The sequence below is a fragment of the Crocodylus siamensis genome, chromosome 1 (genome assembly GCF_052110815.1).
Source record: "Crocodylus siamensis isolate JL-2025a chromosome 1, ASM5211081v1, whole genome shotgun sequence".
NCBI lineage: Eukaryota > Metazoa > Chordata > Crocodylia > Crocodylidae > Crocodylus > Crocodylus siamensis.
Window position 1 is genome coordinate 102,994,679 of NC_143395.1, and position 21,905 is coordinate 103,016,583.

Sequence of the window (21,905 nt, forward strand, 5' to 3'; positions counted from 1 at the left end):
GTCCATGCCATCCTGGGCCTCTAGCCTCACCGCCTCTGGGCCTGCTGGGCCAGCAAGAACCAGTGGCAGCACATTGTCCAGGCCACCTGGGATGATAAGCAGTACCTGGAGGCATTCAGGATGACCAAGCCACCTTCCTGGACATCTTGGAGCAGCTCTGCCATACCTGAAGTGACTGGACACCCTCCCTGCAGGCACCCTGCTGGCCATCACCCTGCTGAAGCTGGACACCCTGCCAGCCTTCAGTATATATCTATCTAGTTATATATAGGTAGCCAATTACCTCTCTCTTCTCATATGCTCTATATACCTCCTTATTTCTGTCTGTCTGTCTCAACTCTGAGGTCACTTTTGGCTTCTATTGGGTGCATCTACATGTGTGCTTTATTGAGCTAATTAGCTCGATAGTAAAGCATCACTGTCTACACTTGTGCCGACGTTAGGGTACAGTAAATTAACTCCACTGTAGAATACTGTTGGGGACAATACTCTCCTGTGGTGGAGTAATTATGTGCACTGAAACCCATGTGTAAACAGTGATGGGGTTAGCTGGGGCATGAGGGTGCTAAAGGGTGGGGACTGCCTGCTGCCTATCTGCTGCACTTCAGCACCTTCAGCCAGCCCCTTCGCCACCACCACCTGATGCCGCCATGCATCGACTGAGACTTATAGTAGGGTCATAAAACATTTCATCCTTGCTTTTTTGTTACTTGATTTTGAGAATATGGGTCTGATTCTTCTCTTAAGAGAGTTAATATGACTTTTGCTATATACTGAAGAACTACATTCAGAAAATGCTGGACAAGATGCAAAAATAGACACTTTTTCAAGTGGACACTGAAGCTTCTTTGGGGCCACCACTGTCAACTCAGGAAGTGTGGTGCCAGCAAAAGTCACAGTCAGGAGTTTCCAATGTTAATCTTTTCTTAAGAAGTGACCAGAGGCTTGGTTTGGTGGCAAAGAGTCAGCCAGGTTTATTGTTTACAAGTAAAGCCCTACCACACTTTGGCTTAATAAGTACATCAGACTAGGTGTTAATGCATTTATGTCTTTGATAAGGTAGTTGGCACAACACCAAACAGGCTCCCCTAAGCTGCTACAAAGTTCCCATATTTTCCAAACCTCCGTTTATACAGTGATCAAAGCAAGTTTTTTATCACATTACACCTGTATCCTGAATATCTTAAACTGTCCTGTATCTTGGGCTTGGTTCACATCCTGATCTAAGTGTTCCTGTTTCAGCCTTATCATCCTACAACTTGTACAGCCATCTCCCCCTCACATCTTTTGGCAGCAGTGCACGTTTGGCCACATGCCAAGCTTTATGTGAGTAAGTTTGCTCATCAGGCTTACCCTGGTTAATACTTTAGCAAAGCCTTTGTGCGGGCAGTACATAATGATCAATGTTCCAGCGAGGCCTACACCCTCTTTGCCTATTAACCACACCCATATAACCATTATGTGCTGCACTGCAGGAATTGTCCTGATATATACAAATTAGGAGTTTAATTTTCAAATAACTTTATGTACATCTTTATTTTTACCCCTTTGGCTGGTGACCAAGAAAATCTAGTATCATCTTCTCATACAGAAGAGTTATTAACAGGTGTTCAATACTCTAGAAAACTATGACTGAGGACCTGATCTAACCTTCCCTAAAGTCAAAGGAAAGACTGCTATTGAATGTGGTTACCTTTGGATCAGACCTCTGGTCAGTTTGTGGGTGCATTAGTCTTCTGTTTTCCACACCATTGCTTGTCAGTCATGCTGATATTGGCCTTGTTGCTGCTGCCCCTTCAGCCACAAAACCTGGCTGGTTTAATTTCTGCTTTGATGTATTGTGCAGATTTCACCAAAGATATGGACATTTGATTAGGAACCTGAGGTACTCCACTTGAGATCTCTTCCCAGTTTAACATCAAGCTATTCTTGACTATTCTTTGAGCATGACTTTCAACCAGTTATGCACCCACTTCATAATGTTGACTAACTGTTAATAAAGGTTGTGGATACTGTTTTGACTAAGCTCAGTTAGTTGATGAATTATGACGTTTAGGAACATAATCAGTCAGACTCAGAGAATACATTGTCCATCTATTGTAGCAATTTATGACTGTAGCAATTTATGGAACACCTTAAGCACACTTCTAATGCCCCTCCCTATATTATAGCCCATCTCTGTACAACAAATTAACTATAAGGTATTTAATGCATCATCTAAATCTTACAAAATTCTCAACACGTTGATTAATGTCAAGCAAAACAGCTTCTGCTATGCTTTGCTTTTTTTTGAATAGCTGATTCCAAAAACTCAGCAAGCCCACAGACATAACTAGCTATACCCTGTGGGAGAGTACATGCTTGCAAAGCAAAAATAGGAACATGCATTGTCTCTCTGGAATACTTTTACTTCCAACACCAAGACGTGTTATAATTTTGGTGAAACCATAGCATAAGTCAAAACCAAAGAGTGTTTTTGTATTGCTTCATAGAAAAATTGCATTGGAAGGGTTCCTTAGACAGTCATCTAGTCCAAGCCACTGCTTGAAGCACGCAAACTTTGCTTAGCATGTACTTAAAGACTTCTAAGAACAGAAATTCTTCTCCAGTGTTGACACATCCACATGGTTAGAAACTTGTTTTTAATATTTAATATAAATCTTCCTTGAGTCCATTACTTCTTGTCTTGTTTCTTGGGGAGAGAGAGAACAATTGAGAACCCTCCTTTTTACAACAGTATTTAAAGACTATTCTCAAATCATCCCTCAATTTCCCTCTTTTTGACTAAATAATCCCAATTCTTCCAACCTTTCTTTGAGTATTGTGGTTTCCTTTAACACTTCTAATATTTTTTGTTTCTCTCCTCTGAATTCTTTCCAATGTGTTCACATTTTCTTAAAGTGTGTTGCCCAAAATTCAGCATGATACTTGGGCTCAGTGCTTGCAGGTGTTGAGTTGAGCGGAAGAATTGCTTCTACTTGTCCTTGACTTGCATATGACATTTTTGTTAATAGATGCCTCTATGCTGTTAGCTTTATTCCTACCGATATTCAAGTATTGACTCGTATTTAATTTTTACTGTAACTCCTAGATTGGTTTCTACAGTATTCCAGCCTGGCCAGTGACTTCCTATTTTACATTTGTGCACTTGATTATTTTGTCCTAAACACAATTCTTTACACCTTTCCTTATTGAATTTCATCCTATATGTTTCAGAAAATTTTTCTAGTTTATCAAGGTCCTTTTTAATCCTGAGCCTGTCCTTTCCTACTCCACCGAGCTTGGTATCAAGTTTACCTAATTCAATCCCTCATGTCATTCAATGAAGATATTGCATCTAAGACATCTTGACTGAGCTCTCCTTCCAGTTTTAGTCCTTAGTATTCAGCTATTTGTGGCTTCTCTTTGAGCATGATTATCCAACCAGTTATCCATCCACTGTACAGTATCTTAACCTAGACTATATTTCCATATTTTACTTATGAGAAAGTTGTGGGAGACAGTTTACAGTTTTGCTAAGGTATATACAATTTACTTAAGATATAACAATATGAAAGTTGATTATGAATATATATCTACATAGTATTGATTAGAAGTAGAATTTATAAGCTTAAAGAACACAAAACATAAACAATATGCAGCATGGGGGAATCAATGGTGATTTTTTCAGTTCAAACTTGGTCGTGTACTAAACTCCGTTGTGGTGAGAGACAGATATCAGGAAGCCTCTGTTCTTGTTCTGAAGACTGCTTAGAGAAGAAAACCTGCTGTGTGAACTACAGAAGCATTTGCAAAGGTAAAGCAAAAGTTTTAAACATTTTTAAAGTGTTTATTGTCATATTATAGGGATATTTCCAGGAAAGCACACAAGTAAATGGTAATTTGAGAATAACCTATGGGGATATCCTGCTTGTTAGTAATTATGACATTTCATACAGCTTTCAGTTTGAACAAGTTAAGATTTTCTTTTGGGTTAAATAATGTTTCCATAGATTGAAAGACTTTGAGGAAGTTTCAGGGTGAAATACCAAATATTTCAGATTGATAGGAGGAAAGCAATTGCTTGGGAGTAATGCAGTTTATATAAAATTGATCCCTTAGGAATTAAAATAATATTCCTCTTGGGGTGGCATCTTCAAAAAAAAAAGGGAAAAAAAAGAGAAGCACAGTTCCTGCTTTGCACTTTGTACAGTCTAAAAATATCACTACTGTCTGTAATGACATCAACTATGATGTTAGAGGGGTGTTATGGAGGCATATAACAAGTCTAAGTAGTCTTTTTAAAAATTGTTTTAAAAAAAATATCTAGAGCATCTTTCATATCATTGTAATTGTATTACTGGAATCCTTTCTCACCTGATTTCCTAAAGGTATTTCATTTCTACATTTTATATTAATTACATCTTGTGGCTCCTCAGTGGTGAGGAAATTAGACCTATAGCCCAGAAGAGAGAGTGCATCACACAACTTACATGGCTGGTAACTTTATTCTTCTGAACAGGAATAAAAACTCAGAGCAAACATGGTATCTAAGGAGATACACAGCATAGCAACATTTAAACAAGCGGAGGGCATGTCTGTATGTGCCCATACAACAATGTTGCTACTGCCGGGCTCACAGTTATTTTTAGCCATTACTTGGCTGGAGTGGTACACTATAACAAGAGAGTGTGCCTCTGTGCCAAAGTACTTGCTGGTCTTGGGCAAATGCATGTGATCACTATGTCACCATAGCACATTGTTATGGTGACATAGCATCATGTGTAGACGCGCCAATAGGGTGTTTTTATACATCCTGCAGGGGTGTGAGTGTGTGGTGTGTGTTAATTAGAATGGCTTCTAGAGCCGCTCTAATTAAAGCTCCCGGAGTGTCTTGTAGCTCTGGTATCTCTACAATGTTCCCACACTTCAAAATGGTGGTGGGGGCACTTTATCTAAAGCTTGTTGAATGCTAATTAGCGTGCTCCAGCAGACTTGAATAATTATGTCTGCTCTGAGGCACTGTATTTACAGTGCATTGGGTCAGCTTCCCACCTCCTCTACAGGTGCCCATATATAATGCACAATACATCACAATATTCATAGAAGACCATTGCCTTTAATAACTCAGAACTAAGACCATTGCAAAATACTAGGAGGGATTTTCTGCGGGAGACCTACTACTCTTTCCGCACCATTTATTCTTCTCCATTATTGTTCTGTGCCTTTCTATTTTGTTCTTGCTTCTCTTTTTCCTTTCCTTTTTTCTTCTAAAGAGACCAGTCAATCATTAACCTGGATATTAGAAGTTTGAGTATTAAGCAGTATTTCAAAAACAGCACCGAAGATGCATAGGAAACTTCTTTATGTTGCTTTTTTAATAGTGTTCCAGTGTCTTCTTTTGTCCTTTTCAGGTGAAATGAGCTGGGTGGAAGAAAAATGTCCATCATTTGATAGTCCGCAGTGCCCAGAAGGGTAGGATAAGTAATGTTTTTGTGTTTTCTTTTCTAATAGATAGAATATTATAATAATCGGATATAAATGCATGCATTTTTGTGGCTGCCTATAATATTAAATGGTATTTTTTTATTTAAAGAGTGCCTAAAAATGTGGTATTTTATAACCACTGAAAAAACTGGTTCCTACCATAAAGAATGAACATGTAGTTTAAGTTTTAGACAAGAGATGGATCTTCCCTAGCTAGCAGTGGCAATAGCTCCTTAAGCTTCTCTTTGATTAAAAATGAAAGCCACAATCAGTACAAAGAAAGGAGGGAAAGAATACAAAAATGTGGTTACTAACATTTGTTATATATGTAAATTTTGGTAATTCTGAAATAAAAAGAGGAACCAACAAACAAAACTAATGTGGAAGTGATAGCTAAAGTCTGAGATGCCTAGAGGCATTGTATAAAGGTAGAGAAATACAGAGCTATAGACATTCCCTTTCCAATGCCCACCCCCCCTGGGACTCTGCCGCAAGGTTGGCGGGAGCAGCGGGGGCTGCAAAGGCACCTGAGATGCTGGACTTGAACCTAACTTGAATCAGGAGAGGATCTGGTACAAAAGTTTGATAGACCAGTCTAATCTAACCCAGGACATCTGATACTACTTCCATCCAGGTCTATCTTAGACCAGGTTCTGCCATTTTTAAACATATCTGTATGCTCTGGGCTTCTGTTCTGTTACACGTTTAGACCAGTTTCTGAACACTTATACTGGTTTATGTGTAATGTCTGGACCTGGTCTGTATTTAGCTGCATCAATTTTCAGACTGGATGCCCAGGAACAGTCCCCCTATTTTCTTCTCTTCTACTGTCTTGCATTAGAAAACTTTCAGAATGAATATTAGAAAGTTCTTAGCCTAGACTGATGTAGCAAGTAGAAAAGGAATGTAATAATAGCAAATTGTCTTGCTGTTCTTTTTTGCTCCTCTGTACTGACTGCAATATAGTGCAAAGACACTGGAACTAGCTTTCTGTTAGCTGCTGGGAGCTGTCTAGATATAGCAACACAGAGACCAGTATTAGCCACTGTCTGAGTGTCCTGTCACCCCCTAAGCTGCCTCCCATAGAAAGGTTGTTTCTGGTAGCTGAGTTTCAAGCTAACTCTAGTATCTCTACAAAAATAATTGTAGCATACACTTTGATGTATTAGCATGTTGCCTGTCATCATGTTCTACTCTTTGGGTCAAGGAAACTTTCTCTATTATTGCTTGTGTGGGGTATACTGTAATGTGGCCTGACCCTAGACCTAGATTCAACTTTTTCTCACTGATATTAATGTAATAGCTTTCTCTTATTATGGTCATGTTATCACAGCTATACTAAATTGTCTCTCCTCTAGAAGTCCTTGAATTTTGTTCCTGAGGTGTCACTGATGACCAGATTGGATTACGAAACTTTTGACTTACTCAGTGTCCTAATTAACCAATATAAACATTTCCCCCTAAATGTGAATGTTTATATTGTAAAACAGCACACCAATTTGTCATATGTAACTCAAATGAGAACATATGATCGAATCCAGATTAACACTTAGTTTATGAAGACCAAGAGTCATCTTTACAACTATTTATCAGAAATAGACCAAATTATTTTTCTGTAGTTGAATTGTTCATAGTCTATATCATTATTACAGTATCCCTAGGCTATTTCAGAGCAAGCACCTGACAGCAATTTATTCTAGTCGGCATACCTGCAAAAATGAATAGCTATTATGATTTGTGATTACCGTTCCTAAGCCTAATAAAGAATTTTTATTTGAGGAAGCTATGATGTTATTTGAAAGACGTTGGAGGAGGAGAAAGAAAAGGGTTGGTAACTATAACCATAGGTGGATCCAGGATTTTGGAAAGGGGGAGTGGTGTAGATAGAGGTGGGGGTGGTTACTAATATGCTAGGGGGCTAGCACTATATTATTCAGTTTAAAATTGAAGCTAAGACAAATATAACTATTGGAATGTAGACTGATTTGCTCGATTATATATAAAGCTTAAAAAAGCACAACAAACTAGACAAAAATAGTTAAAATAGTCAAAAGATATTGCGTCAATAATCCTGTAGTCATTATACTTAAATGTAAATCTTATTCAGATTCATAAGAAAAAAATCTAACCTTCTTGAGTGTCTTGACAGTGTCTCCAACACATCACTGTCAAAGGTTTTTACAGTTGAGTTAATATTACCATACCTGAGTTAAGTTTTTTTAGCTAGAGTTAAAAATAGTCAGCAGGGCAGTGAAATGAGAGAGAGACCTTATCCAGAATATCAGACAATAAAGAAGAAAGGATAGTCTGAACAGTAGAACATCAAGACTATTAAAAAAGGGACAGACTGTTTTTAATACCTTTGGAGTAGACAGAAATCAGTCTGAAATGACAATGAACCATGAAGTCAGTTGACTCTCTCTACAGTGCCTGAATAGAAATGCTGCTGCCCCCACCCCACAGCAGTTAGTTTTAAAGTTTGGGGGGAGGAGGAATTACGGGGAGGGAGGTGGTACAACTGCCCCACTGCACCCTCCCTGGGTACTCCCCTGAATGTAACCACCTACAGTAGTCAGGGTGTTAGAATTATGATGTGCATATGCAAGTATTTTTACATACAAATATTTGTAACCACCTGTAGTAGTACAATCTCATTCCAAAGTTCAAGAATTCCTGCATGCAATTGCTTGATCAGAGTATAAAAAAGTACTTCTTAGGTTAACAAATAACTCATCTTGTTTGAAACATATTCACAGCCTTAAAGTGGGATACATATTCTATTCCACAATCCATGGTGCTCTTTAATGTCAGACTAGCTTTAAGGTTAGACTAGAGTAAGATTAGAAATGGGCCAGGTACAACCTGCTTTGAAACTTCCTTAGGAGATTTCCTTATTGTTGTGAAATGGTGATTTTAAATTAAGAGGAGTTAGTATGTATCAGTATGACTCTCTGGATGAATCACTATTTTAATTGGAGAAATTGTGTTAGAAACTTGTTACCAATGACTGCAGATAACAAATCATTGTAGCTAGGAGAGTTCTGACCCAATGCAATAGAGTTCTCTATATACTGAGTATGGGGTTCCTTTGAACAGAATTGTAATTTAATTTTTTTAGGTTCCATGATATTCAGGTCCCTAATTTAAGACAATCTGCTGAATTACCACTTCCAGCTATAAATTAAACTATAAAAAAGGTAATTATTAATAGATTCATAGATTGCAAGGCTGGAAGAGACTTTGGAAGATCATTGGGTCCAGTCCCCTGCACCAAGCAGGAAAGATAAGTGGGGGTCAGGTGACGCCAGCAAGGTAACTGTCTAGTCTCCTCTTGAAGATTTCTAGGGTAGATTAAATTATGCTGAATTACAGAACTGGAAGACTGTAATTCTGTGTGCTACCCTTGTCAACCATGTATTATAAAAAGAAATAGAACCATCCCCAAAGATCATAGCCACATTTTACTCTTCAAAGCTCACTGGTTCTCAGGTGCTGAGGTACCATAGGGCACTTTGAGATGATTTCAAGGGTGCCTTGGGCTGCCAAGCAGTGTTAGTACCGTTAGATGTGCAAACATGATTTACAAGATAAACCCAGAGATTTCAAATCCATAGAGTTTAAAAACATTCTGAACTGGTGTGGCTTTGGGTTCTTTTAGAATAATTGCTTCTTTTTTTTAACCAAAAAATCAAGTGAAAACTAACAGCTGAAATAGTCTAAAAGATACCTTGAGTCTAATGGGCCTTGTTACACAGTAATTTTGGTCTGCTCCTGGAGCTTGTAACATGACATAACACCTGAAACTAATTTTACGTGCTAGTTAGGGGGCTCAAAGTTATGCCACTCCAGGCTAGGATTATCTCTGATGTGTGTTACCCAGCTCATGTTACACTAAGGTATAGACACTCTAGTACACTTTAATGTAAATGAAGTGTACCCTTGCCCCCACTAGCTTGGCTTAGGCCCACTGCCTCCCTCCAAACTTCCCAGCACCTCAGATCTGCACTCATTGTCCCCCCATCTCTGCCTCCACCCTTACTTGTGGCTGCCCTTGCTGTCTTTCTTTGAGGAACAGGTAGGGAAGGGATGGTCTGTCTGTCTGGCCACCATCACCACTGCTGCTGCTCTCTGGGCTGGGCTTAGCTCAGAGAACAGCAGCAGCCTGGCAGCAGTGGTGGTGGTGGGCCAGTCAGGCAGGTTAACCCTTCTCTGACTGCTCCCCTGGGACATACAGTGTGCATAGCCAGAAGTAAGCCGGGGGTGGGGGGAGTCCTGGGGGCAGGAGGGGCAGGGGGCAACCCCAAGGGACTGGGAGGAACTTTGGGCAGGGGTAGGGGAACCCAGGGAGCAGGGGGCAAAAGGGAATCCTGGAATAGGGCGGGGGGATAAGAATTTTTCAGTCCTTCTGCTGGTCTGAAGTGTGACTGCTCCAAACATGAGGTGGTACTAACACTGAGCAAGATTTGTGTGCCTTATAGTGTTACTGTAACATGCAACAAAACCCTAATGAAGTTAGAACCACTGTCTTGGCTAGAGTTTACTTTAACAAATGTTCAGATTTTTATTCTTAGAGAGCAATTTAAATTAATGTATACTGCCATCACAGTTACTATATCTGCAGAGCTTACTCAGTGCTAAGGGTGCTAAGGGTTTTAGTCTTGCTTATTTATAGTAAATAATAACAAATAGCATATGATTATGATGATCTCCACCCTAGAGTTCTAAAGGAACTGGCCGAGGTCATTGCAAGTCCCCTGGCACAACTTTACGAGCACTTGTGGTGCTCTGGTGAGGTACTGGAGGACTGGAAGAGGGCCAACGTGGTCCCCATCTTCAAAAAAGGCAGGAAGGAGGACCCAGGAAACTATAGGCTAGTTAGTCTTACCTCGATCCTAGGCAAGCTGTTCGAGAAAATTACGCTGGCACACATCCAGGAGGGGCCAGCAGGGGACTGCATGCTTAGGGGCAACCAACATGGGTTCATCAGTGGCAGGTCCTGTCAGACCAACCTGGTGGCCTTTTACGCTCAGATCAACAGATCATTAGATGCAGGGGTAGCAGTGGACATAGTCTTCCTGGACTTCCGGAAGGCTTTTGACACTGTCTCTCATCCTGTTCTCATTAAGAAACTGGGGGGCTGTGGTGTAGACACCCACACATTCAAATGGGTCGCCAACTGGCTGGTGGGCAGCACCCAGAGGGTGGTAGTGGATGGGTCCTTCTCAGCCTGGAAGGACGTGGGCAGTGGGGTTCCGCAGGGCTCGGTCCTCGGGCCCGCACTGTTCAACATCTTCATCAGTGATTTGGATGAGGGGGTAAAAGGCACTGTTCAAATTTGCTGATGACACTAAGATGTGGGGGGACGTGGGCACACTGGAAGGATGCAACAGGCTACAATCAGACCTAGACAGGTTACAAGGGTGGGCGGACGAGAATAGGATGGGTTTCAACACAGACAAGTGCAAGGTGATGCACCTTGGGAGGAACAACCGGCACCATACCTACAGGTTAGGGAACTCCCCTCTTGTCAGGTCGGAGGTGGAAAAGGATCTGGGGGTCATCATTGACTCCAAGATGAACATGGGCCGGCAGTGTGGAGAGGCAGTCAGGAAGGCCAGCCGCACCTTGGCATGCATCCACAGATGCATCTCGAGCAGGTCCAAAGAGGTGATCCTCCCCATCTATGTGGCACTGGTCAGGCCGCAGGTGGAGTATTGCGTCCAGTTCTGGGCGCCACACTTCAAGAGGGATGTTGACAGCATGGAGAGGGTCCAGAGGAGGGCCACTCGTATGATCAGGGGACAGCAGGGCAGGCCCTACGAGGAGAGGCTACGGGACCTGAACCTGTTCAGCCTCCAAAAGAGAAGATTGAGGGGGGGATCTTGTGGCCTGTTATAAACAAGTCAGGGGGGATCAGCAGGCATTGGGGGAGTCACTGTTCCCCCGAGCACAGCCAGGAGTGACCAGGAATAACAGTCACAAGCTGGCAGAGGGTAGGTTTAGGTTAGATATCAGGAAGCGCTACTTCACGGTCAGGGCGACTAGGGTCTGGAACCAGCTTCCAAGAGAAGTGGTGCAGGCTCCTACCCTGGGAGTGTTTAAGAGGAGGTTAGATGAACATCTTGCTGGGGTCATTTGACCCCAGTATTCTTTCCTGCCATGGCAGGGGGTCGGACTAGATCTGCTCAGGTCCCTTCCGACCCTAGAAACTATGAAACTATGAAACTATAAATGTATAAATGCTAAACTTTCTTAGTGATACTGATTGAGTCAATCTGTTTGTCAATTTGTTTGTAACCTCAACATATGCTCCAACTCCATGGAGGTGGCAGAAGATTTTAGTGTAAGAAGAACTTGGTCTACTCAGAAAGGAAATGTAGGAAGATATTTAGAAGAAGTCTTCTGCCATTACAACAAAATGCTGTTCTTGAAGTTCAGGCCAATTGAGTAAAGTTACTTGAAACGGGACCGTTAAAATATTGAAACTCTTTGTGGCGACACACTGGAAGATGATGTCATGATCCACCGAGAGAGGAGAGATGAAACTGAGGCCCTTGTATAGGAAGGTGCAACTGCGAACAAAATCAATAAGAGTTGTGCTAACTAGGTCCAGATTTGGCCCCTACTCCATTGAGTTTTTTAATAATTTAAAATGGAATCCCATGAGCTGATTTTTTTTTGGTTGTAAATGTACTTAGTGCTCCTCTTCTGGCAGTCTTGAAGCTGTTCATTAACCCAGTTTCGAAAGATGCTACAAATAACCTTCCCCTTAATTCTCATTATTATTTGATTTTCCTAAAATTCAAAAAAATATATATTTGAAATTGATTTCACCACATATTTGCAAGCTTGAGTGTAGAGCTCCAAACTAGGCTCCTTTGTGATGACAAGTTTTTGTATTTTTGTAGGTTTGATCTGCCACCACTTATCCTCTTTTCGATGGATGGCTTTAGAGCTGAATATTTACAAACATGGAGTTCTTTATTGCCAAATATTGAAAAACTCAGTAAGTTATCAACTGTAATGACTACTGAACAACAAGAAACTATAAGCAGGTTTTTCAGTCTTGTCTTCTCCCTTATGTATGTGACCTCCTGGTCAACTACAGCAGCCTTGTCTTCTGCGGTTTGTCTAGTTTAACTTTTGCTTTATAGCACATAAAATCACCCACTGACCACTGGCCATTTAGCCTCTGCCATATGATTTCAGACTTAAATCAAATATTGAGAAATGTTTTTTCAAATATAGTCTGAGAATATATAAAGTTCCAGTGGAAAATGTAATGCATTTTTGTACCCCATTCAAGAAAAATACTGTAAGCTATAATGAAACATTCTGTTTAGGTAAGGGCTATCATATATTTCTATACTGAATTATGTCTAAGGAACAATTTCATGGGTAAAAAAGAAACATCACTCAGTGAGACAGACTTTTTGAGTTAGGTACTTGGGTCTATTCATGGTCAGTTGCCTTTTTGGCAAGGGGGGAAGGTGCAATGCGGGCACACTTGCTCTGGGTGGAAGGGGGCAAATGGCAGCAGGGCAGAGCCCCCACTCCCAGCACTGCCATGCCCACATCAGCACTGAGAGTAGGGACTCTGCCTGGCTACTGCTTGCTAGCCAGCATGAGGGGGCACAGGATGTGGGTGTGGCAGCAGTGGGAGTGTGGGCTATGCTCTGCTGCCGCTTTCCCACTTCCTCCTGGAGCAAGTCGCCCCTGCATTGGGCCCCCCTCCCCACACTGGCTGGGCAAGTGGCAGCAGGGCAGAGCCCCCACTCTGAGTGCTGCCAGGCCCACATCCTGAACTTCCCACCCCCCCTGCTGAGTAACAGCCTCCCCGCCGTCCCATGTGGGCAGCTTATCTCGGTCCCAATCCCTGCCTCCCCCACGCCTCTCCCTCCTTCAACCCCAACAGACTTACCAGTTGGAGGCAACTATGTCAGCTGCTTGTTTAGTCTATGGCTGAATCTCTGAAGTGATGCCAAAACTTTTGGGTCTGATTCAGCTGAATCAAATCGGAACAGTGATTCGAATCTCCAGATTGAATCACTGTCCTCCAAATCAGCTGAATCCAAATCTGAAGTGAATACTTGCCGCTTCGCACAGGCCTATTCAATGTCATTCTAAATATATTCAACTGTTTATGGTGACTACAGACTCAGTCCTAAAACATGCAGATTACACTGAATCTGAAAATTAAGTCAGTGGGAGTTGAGGTTCCTCAGCAGAAGTGCACACCTAGAGCATGCTTCTCATGAGAATTTCATAAACACTTTAAAATCACACCCTAAAGGCCAAATCCTATTTTACTTTTATACATGCAAGTGACACGTATCTAGATACCTTGGTGCCATTTTTGGTGCTTATACAGCTCTTACCTTCTATTTCAACCTCTAGCAGGTTAGGATTGTCCAGGTTGGCATATAAGTGCCTGAAACAAGGTGGTAGGAACAGATGCCTCTCCTACATTTAGTCCAATAACTGTCTTTTGCAAACTTATCATAGGAGGGAGAGGATTCTAGGCTTCCCTTACTCAGAAGAACCTGTATTTCCCAATTTTCAGGGAATTTCTCAAACCACCAGGTCCCTAGTGGAGCTGGCATGTTTCCATTGCTGTTTATCATTGTATCCAATAAATATTAAATACAAGTTACAGAAAAATTATTGGGGTCCCCTCCCTTCCAGGGCAGCATCCATTTCACTGAGTCACTCTTTCTCTAGTTTCTCTCTCTCTCTGGTCTACACATCTTTTCCTCTTGGCTGCCCAGACAAGAAAGCCTCAGTGCCTAGCTGATTATCCAAAGATTAAAACACTTTTGCTAGGAAGTATGAGATACAGGTTCAGAGTGCTTAGAGGGGGATAGAGATACAAAAAAAGTGCTCTATCTAAAACACCTTGAGCTAAAAAGTAGGAGGGATCCTTCTCCATTTTTCACTTTCGGCAGAAAAACTATTTGTAGTTTTTATGTAACTAAATATTTAGGACTTACGAGGTGTTATATTTGTACTTGGGTGTTTTTATTCCTCTCTGGAGCTTACACAGCCATTATGAAGCTTTGAGTCTGTGTCAAAAACTGCAGTTATGCAGCTGCCTAAGTGGTATGTACGTATGTAAATGCGAAGTAGGATTTAACCCAAACTGTTCTCAGTATCTCTGTATAGACTCATATTCTTCATTTTCTTTGCAAAAACAGTGGTCTGAATTGACACTTATACACAGTTTTCTTTTTAAGTAAATGTTAAAAAAACTGCTAAAGGTTGCTGGGTAATCAAACTCAGTTTGTGGTTCACTAGCTACAGTTAAAAAGGATTGCAAAATGTCATAAAGTTAAACTGATTTGCATTCTTATCTAAGTGTTTGATGCTTTGCTGACACTGAGTCAAGAGAAGAAATTTGAATCAGCTAATAAGCATAGCATTTCAAGTTTAGTTCAAGTTCCTTTTGAAACAGATGGGAGAGAAATATGTGTTTATTAAATGGAAATAACTATTAACTTTAAGCTTCCAAGAGGTTATTTCAAGCCAGGCATACTTGCAGGTGACATATAATAGTTTAGCAAAAGGCTAGCAAGCGTTGAAACTGATTCGAACTACAGATATCTGACACCTGTACTTGTGTAACTTAGCTGGGCCTAAGGTGACTACAGGCTTTTCATGAGGAAGCTTTGCCTCAGAGTAGAGTAATTTATCTCAGCGTAGGTCTAAATGGTGTGCACCACTCCACTTCTACCCCAGAATAAAATTAAAATGTTCCAGAATAAATATTTTGTATATCTTCACCAAATGACACATGAGACCAAGGCTTGATTTCTTAGTTTGCCACAGGCTTCCTAGGTGACCTTGGGCACAACCCTTAGGGCAAAATTGTATTTGGCTTTGTCTAAGTGGCACATACACAACCAGGTAACTGCAGTTTTTGGCCCTTATGTGTAGTTTGTGGTTCAGCTGTGCATATGCTTGCTTGTTACACCAACTGGGCATTCTCTATAGGGCCCCATTTTGGCAGCGCTGTGCAGTTAAAGAGGATCTCCCATGTTTGCATATAAAGTTAGAAACAGACACTACCACATAGAGCAGATCAGCTGTGCTATGGTATGTCTGGTGAAACACATATTGCCTGTTGTCCCACCCACTGATGCCAGGGAGCAATGGGCAATATGTTCTACTGGGACTCGAGGGGCCCAGTCCTGCACACCCTAGGAATTCCCACAGAGGATCAGGATCCTCAGGTCCTGGAAACCCCTGCCCAGCCTTCCCAGCTTACCAGGACTGCCTCCTAGTATCTCTGGGGCACATCTGAGTAAGCAGGGAAAGCTTGCCTAGACTCATGCTGGAGATCCCAGGGATCTGCCTGACTTTTCCTGCTTACCCAGATATACCCCAGATATTCCAGGAGATTCTTGTTAAATAGGGAAAGCTGGGGAAGGCTCTCCCAGGACTTAAAGGGCCCAAAACCTATGCAGGAGTTTCTGAGTTGTGCAGAATCTGGCCCCTCAAGTCCCCAAGCTCTTGCCTGGGGTGGCTGGAGAACACAGGCAGCTCTAGGCTGCCCACACTCTCTTGCCATAAAGCAAATAGATGTCCCCCACAATAAAGCAACACAAATTCTCACTACCTTCTGCTGCAGCTACAAATGTGGGCATTTGTAGCATGACAAAAGTATGGGCTAAATCAATATCAATACAAAAATTTATCCATCTGCTTTCACTTTGTACCTCTATATAAATTGTATGGTGGCACAAAGGCAAGGAGAAGTGGTGTCTGTTTCTACCCTAAGACTAGTTTAGTCCAGAAATACTAGTTAAATAGCAGTTACAACTAGTACTGCTAACTCCCAACTTACAGCCTATGATTAGGGAACTAGCTCAGAGAGCAGGGGGCTTACATTCCAGACTCTCTTGGGCCAGATAGGATTTGAACCCCACGTCACCAGCTTCTAAGGAAAGTACTTCAACCAGCAGACCATAGGCTAATCACAATACAGACCCTTTTCTAGTCTTCCTCTTAAAGTCCAGTGTATATAATTGAATTTAATATTCAATTGATAAAATGGATAAGCGGCCCTGAGGCAGTTTATGCCCCATTACCAGTCTTTTAACTGAGTGACACATCTGGTTTATTCTCTTCATCATGGGCCCTGCATATCTGCCTTTCTTGATGGTCCAATAACCCATGGCATGGTGGCTAGAGCACTGTGCTAGGAAACTGCAGTTGCAGGTGTAAATTCCCCCAGGCAATGGAACTTTGAGGGACAATATTTAGTTTTTAAATATTTGATAAGCTTTATTGTATAAATATTTACTATAATTATTAGACTTGTTCAGGAAATAATGCTGTAATCACTCCAATATCTGTTGCAGAGACATGTGGCACACATACAAAGTACATGAGAGCTGTGTACCCCACCAAAACCTTCCCAAACCACTACACTATTGTCACAGTAAGTGAGAATTTACCATTTTTACTTTTCATTAGTTATATAGCATACTAAGATTTAGATTCTTTGGCTGAACATAGAATGAGTCTGTCACAAGATGTTAACATTATGATTTTAGATGTGACACAGGCATGGAAGCAATGAACAATAAATAAAAGACAGATAAAATCATAGAGGCATAAAACATTGCGAGAAGCAGTTTTGAGGGAAAGGGGCAAGATCTCCAAATTCACATGTGTATTTCTTGACTCAGAAGTGAAATATAAGCCTAACTCTATGGACAGACTACTCCTGCTCCTTGTAAGAACAGGACTGAATGAGGAGAGCTGTGTCTCACCCAGTTGGTCTCACCCAGAATATGACTAACCTACTTATGATGGCTTTCTTCTCTGATTATATATATGTAGTTGGCATTTATTATATGTGTTTACAGGAAAAGAAGCCTCTTATGTCACAGCAGTTTTACCAGTTTGGTTAAACAGGGAAAAACAAAGAAGCTGAACTATTCACTGGCAGCCATCCTAATGATATACACAGCCCAATAGATCTTTTCCCTTTTTAACATCTGTGATACAGTCAGGTAGAAATAATGTTATATTTAATGTGATTTTAAGGTTTAAACTTGTTAATTTGTTTTCCTTCTCAGGGTTTGTACCCGGAATCTCATGGCATCATTGACAACAGCATGTACGATGTAAACTTGGACCAGAGTTTTTCACTTTCTGGAAATGCCAAATTCAACCCAATCTGGTGGAAAGGAGAACCAGTAGGTGCCATTTTGTCTATAGTTCCATTTAAAGCCTCAGGATTAGCTCATATGCCAACATATAAAACAAAACAGTGCAGAATACCAAGCTGCATTATATCAAGCATCATCAAAATGTTTCTGTCATGCTGAACGTCTTTCTGTGATTATTGCCACTTGCTTAAGAGACACTCTGCCTTGGTTCAAAGTGGATGAGCTGCTTAATGTTGGAATTATTTTCTAAAAATGAAAAAAACCCCCACCTTTATTTATCTAGCATGTTGCTACAAGAAAAAAAGACTGAAAATATAGTGGCTAATATAGCAAACTGCAGTGAAATCCTGGTTCCATGAAGTAAGTTTTGCCCAGATTTAATGTTTGATATTTACATGTACTTCAAAAAGAAAAACAAATGCTTGAAAACAGTTTAAGGTTCTCAAAATGTCCTTATCTGTCATATTGTTTATAACAGTCAAACAGTTAAAAACAAGGAAATGAATAGTAAAACACTTTATACATGTACTTCTCATATAGTAAACACATTGGCTGCTTGCAGACGTTAAAAAAAATCCCCAAAAATGTGCCTTCTCAAGAAAAGCAGCATGTCACTTCAATCCAGCTCCTCAGCATCTGTATAGATTGGGTGCTTCAGTGGGGCTTTTTGGGCATTCTTATCTAAAGCTGATTCAATCAGATATTAGATAAAAGTGCCAAAAAACCCCATTAAAGTGCCTGATCTAAACAGACGTTGGGCAAGCCAGGTCAAATTAATGTGCTGCCTCTTCTGGGCGTGCATTGGGCTCTGCACAGGGGCATATGGAGTTTAAAGTAAAATGCTGATTTTCTTCTTTTTTAATGTCTGCAAGCAGCCATTATTTTAAAAGTAAAAATACTGCCCTTTTCAGGACAAAACCAGAAGTTTAGCTCTGATCCAGCTGCAGTTAGTATTATTCTTTTACTAGTAATCTCAAAATATAACCCCAGCTCAATTAAAAAAATAACAACAAAATAAAAGGGTCCATATACATAATTATATATATATAATTGAATCTGTCATGAAACAATTAGTTTTGTGATGGCACTGTTGTTGCAATCTGAAATGTAGAGAGATTATTCTCAGTTCATATCAAGAACAAACACCCTTCTCTGTCCTGCTCCCAAAACGTCTTTTCTCCGTATGTTATTTTTATGCTGAGAACAGCCAAGAGAGGGCAATATCCCAACACATGTAAATGTTTCTTTTGGTATGCAGTAGAAAAACAACAGATCAGGAAACATTGCAATAGTTAAGCAATCACAAGGTAGGTAAAAGAAACAAATGAAAATATGACCTTTGCTGTGACCCTCCATTTCAATGTTTGTGAATTGTTATTTTGGTTTGTCTCTTGTGTCTTACGTATTGTTATTCTGTTACATATCCTGCATGCCTATTTGTGTCCTCTCCCTTCAGATCTGGCTGACAGCAATGAGCCAGAGTTTGAAGGCTGGCACCTTCTTTTGGCCCGGATCAGATGTTCTTATTAATGGGACATATCCGACTTTCTTTAGGATGTACAACAAGTAAGTTTTACTATGGTCCAAAAATCCTAATGGCTAGTTCAAAACCCCAGAATGACCAATGATATTTCAAGTATTTTGAACTCACAGTTCACCTATAGTTTTGAAGCAAAGTTCTAGGAAACAGATACCATGTCAGTGTCATGTTTACTTAGAAATTAGCTTTTATAGCTGAGATTTTCAAAGCAGTTTAAGGGACTTGGCCAATCAATTCCTAGGAGTAAGTAATGGGTATTGGATATCCCTGTGCCCAAGGTGCTTATTTCAATCCACAGGAAAATGTAGGTAACTGTCCTATCCTGTTTTTAAATATCAGATAATATTTTATGCAATTCAGTCAAATATTTGGGCTTCTCAATTATTCTTTCTAAGAAGAGAATTGTTTCCACAAGTCTAACATGCCATATCATATAATAATAGGACATTATTTTCCTAATGTATATTGTTTAAAGAAGATTATGTATGTAAACAGGGGTGGATCTAGAGGGCTGCACCCTTCTTTCAGACTGGATCCAGCCCAGGAGCCTCTGGGAATATTTTTAAAGCCCCCAAAACATGCAAGAATCCCTCTCCTTCCTCCTCCATCCTCACAGGAATGTCCCCTTCTTGCCTTTCCTCTTTCCCACTTTGCCTGCCTGCTGCTGCTGCTGCTGCTTTCACCCTAGTCTGTGGGAAGAGCTTCAAAGCTACTCTTGCCTGCCTGAGCTGGGCTGGGCAAGGATGGGCTCAACTGGGAGCAGTGACAGCAGGAGGGCCAGTGGGGAAGGGTGGTTCCTCCTTTCCTGTCCTACTCTCATAGGACTAGGCTGGGTGGAGGAACCCACCGCCTGCTCATCTCAGCTTCTCCTGCTGTCATTGTTCCTAGGTCCCATGCAGACCAGCTGGAGCAAGTAGGGGTGGATTTGAAGCTTTCTCGGCCCTGGGACAGAAGAGAAAGCAGTAGCAGCAGGTGGGGGAGAGAGGAGCTTTAGTTAAAGGATCCCTACCAACATACATGTGACACTCTGGGCACTTTAATTAGAGCAGTTCTCAGAAATAACCTCTTGGAAGCTTAAAGTTAATAGTTATTTCCATTTAATAAACACATATTTCTCTTTGGTCTGTTTCAAAAGGAACTTGAACTGAACTTGAAATGCTATGCTTATTAGCTGATTCAGATTTCTTCTCCTGACCCGGTGTCAGCAAAACATCAAACACTTAGATAAGAATGCAAATCAATTTAACTTTATGACATTTTGCAACCCTTTTTAACTGTAGCTAGTGAACCACAAACTGAGTTTGATTACCCAGCAACCTTTAGCAGCTTGCTACAACCATAACATTTTTTTTAACATTTACTTAAAAAGAAAACTGTGTGTAAGTGTCGCTCAGAGCCGCTTTAATTAAAACGCCCCACTTCCCCTCCACTCCTGGAGGACATGTATAAATGCTCTGTAAGATAAGCACACCAGGCTTTCTCCTACTCACCTCTCAGTTGTTGTCATGGGTGGCCAGGTCTGGGGGTCACCCATGTCAGAAGAAGCAACCAAGATCTGAGGGCCATGCACAGAGTCCAAGTATAGGGGAGTCAGAAACCATAAGATCTGTCTGTGGAACAAAATCAGAGCTCCATAGGTTTAGGCAGAACATGGGGTCAGGAGGCCAGCTGGGTCAGGTGTTGAGGAAATCAAACTGGAGTCAGCTTAGGGAGCCAAAGGGTCAGGACAGACCTAGGGTCCATAGGCAAGCCAGACTGGGTAGCTAGAGAATCCATCAGAGACCCATAGAAGCACAAGTCAAGGGTAAGGCAGCCTAGATACAAGGTTAAGCCTTGTTGCCCAGGGACTGCCTCTTTTGGGGCAGGGATTTTTATAGGAAGGGGTAAAGGGCCAGTTGACCCTGGCTGCCCACTAAAGTTGCAGGGAATGGGTGGGTAGCTATCAGGTTTGGATCAGATCATCTGTGTCTGCCCTGATGGCCAGTCAAGGAGGTAGCAAACTGAAATGAGTGGCTATACCAGGCAGGCTGAGACTCCAGGTTCAAGGCTATAGCCTGTTGCTTACCAAAGCATGTCTCAATATATGTTTAGCTTCTTCACTGGTAGAATTGCCTTTTTCTTTATCTTGGCATAGGCTTGATGTCAATATCTAATATTAATAATTATTTTTAGATCTGTTACGTATCAAGAGAGAATTTCACAAGTACTGAAGTGGCTTGATTCTCCCAAATCTGAAAGGTAATGATTGATAATACTGTATCCAAGTAATCTGTGAGAAGACATGTTAGCAGCTTTCTAACACTTATAAATTTCAGTTTATTATGTTCACGCATTTGCAAAGACTATTTGAATCATGCTATACTTAATTTCCTTCATCATATAGTGATAAAAAGGTAACATAAATCGTTTGTATATTTATGAAGTATGTATATATGAATGGGAAGGCACAGCTTTGGATGGTTTGTTTTTTGTTTATCTACAGATTCTTTTTTTTTTTTTTTTGCTGAATCAGAAGATACCCAGGTCCTTCCTGGGACTGTAGATGTTTTCATATCAAAGAACTTGCACAAGAAAGAATAAATAAGACCAATTATATAGAGTAGTCCAGGCTGTTACTTAAAATATTACCTTAATCTAGTGCTCCGGAAGCTTACAGTGTTTGTGTAGGCTATAACATGGTTAGAGAAATATTAGCATTAGCTTTCTGTGCTATACATATGCCC

General features: G+C 40.9%; 1 protein-coding gene across 1 annotated transcript in view; it reads left to right on the top strand.

The window, feature by feature from the left end:
* Window positions 1-21,905, top strand: part of ENPP3 (ectonucleotide pyrophosphatase/phosphodiesterase 3) — an 83,452-nt gene that overhangs the window by 16,761 nt on the left and 44,786 nt on the right. Inside the window, exons 4-10 of the mRNA XM_090039209.1 lie at window positions 3,671-3,796; window positions 5,394-5,454; window positions 12,375-12,472; window positions 16,827-16,906; window positions 17,550-17,669; window positions 19,099-19,208; window positions 21,355-21,420. Of these exons, the coding sequence (XP_089895335.1) occupies window positions 3,671-3,796; window positions 5,394-5,454; window positions 12,375-12,472; window positions 16,827-16,906; window positions 17,550-17,669; window positions 19,099-19,208; window positions 21,355-21,420 (661 nt within the window). The remainder of the gene's footprint in view (window positions 1-3,670; window positions 3,797-5,393; window positions 5,455-12,374; window positions 12,473-16,826; window positions 16,907-17,549; window positions 17,670-19,098; window positions 19,209-21,354; window positions 21,421-21,905) is intronic.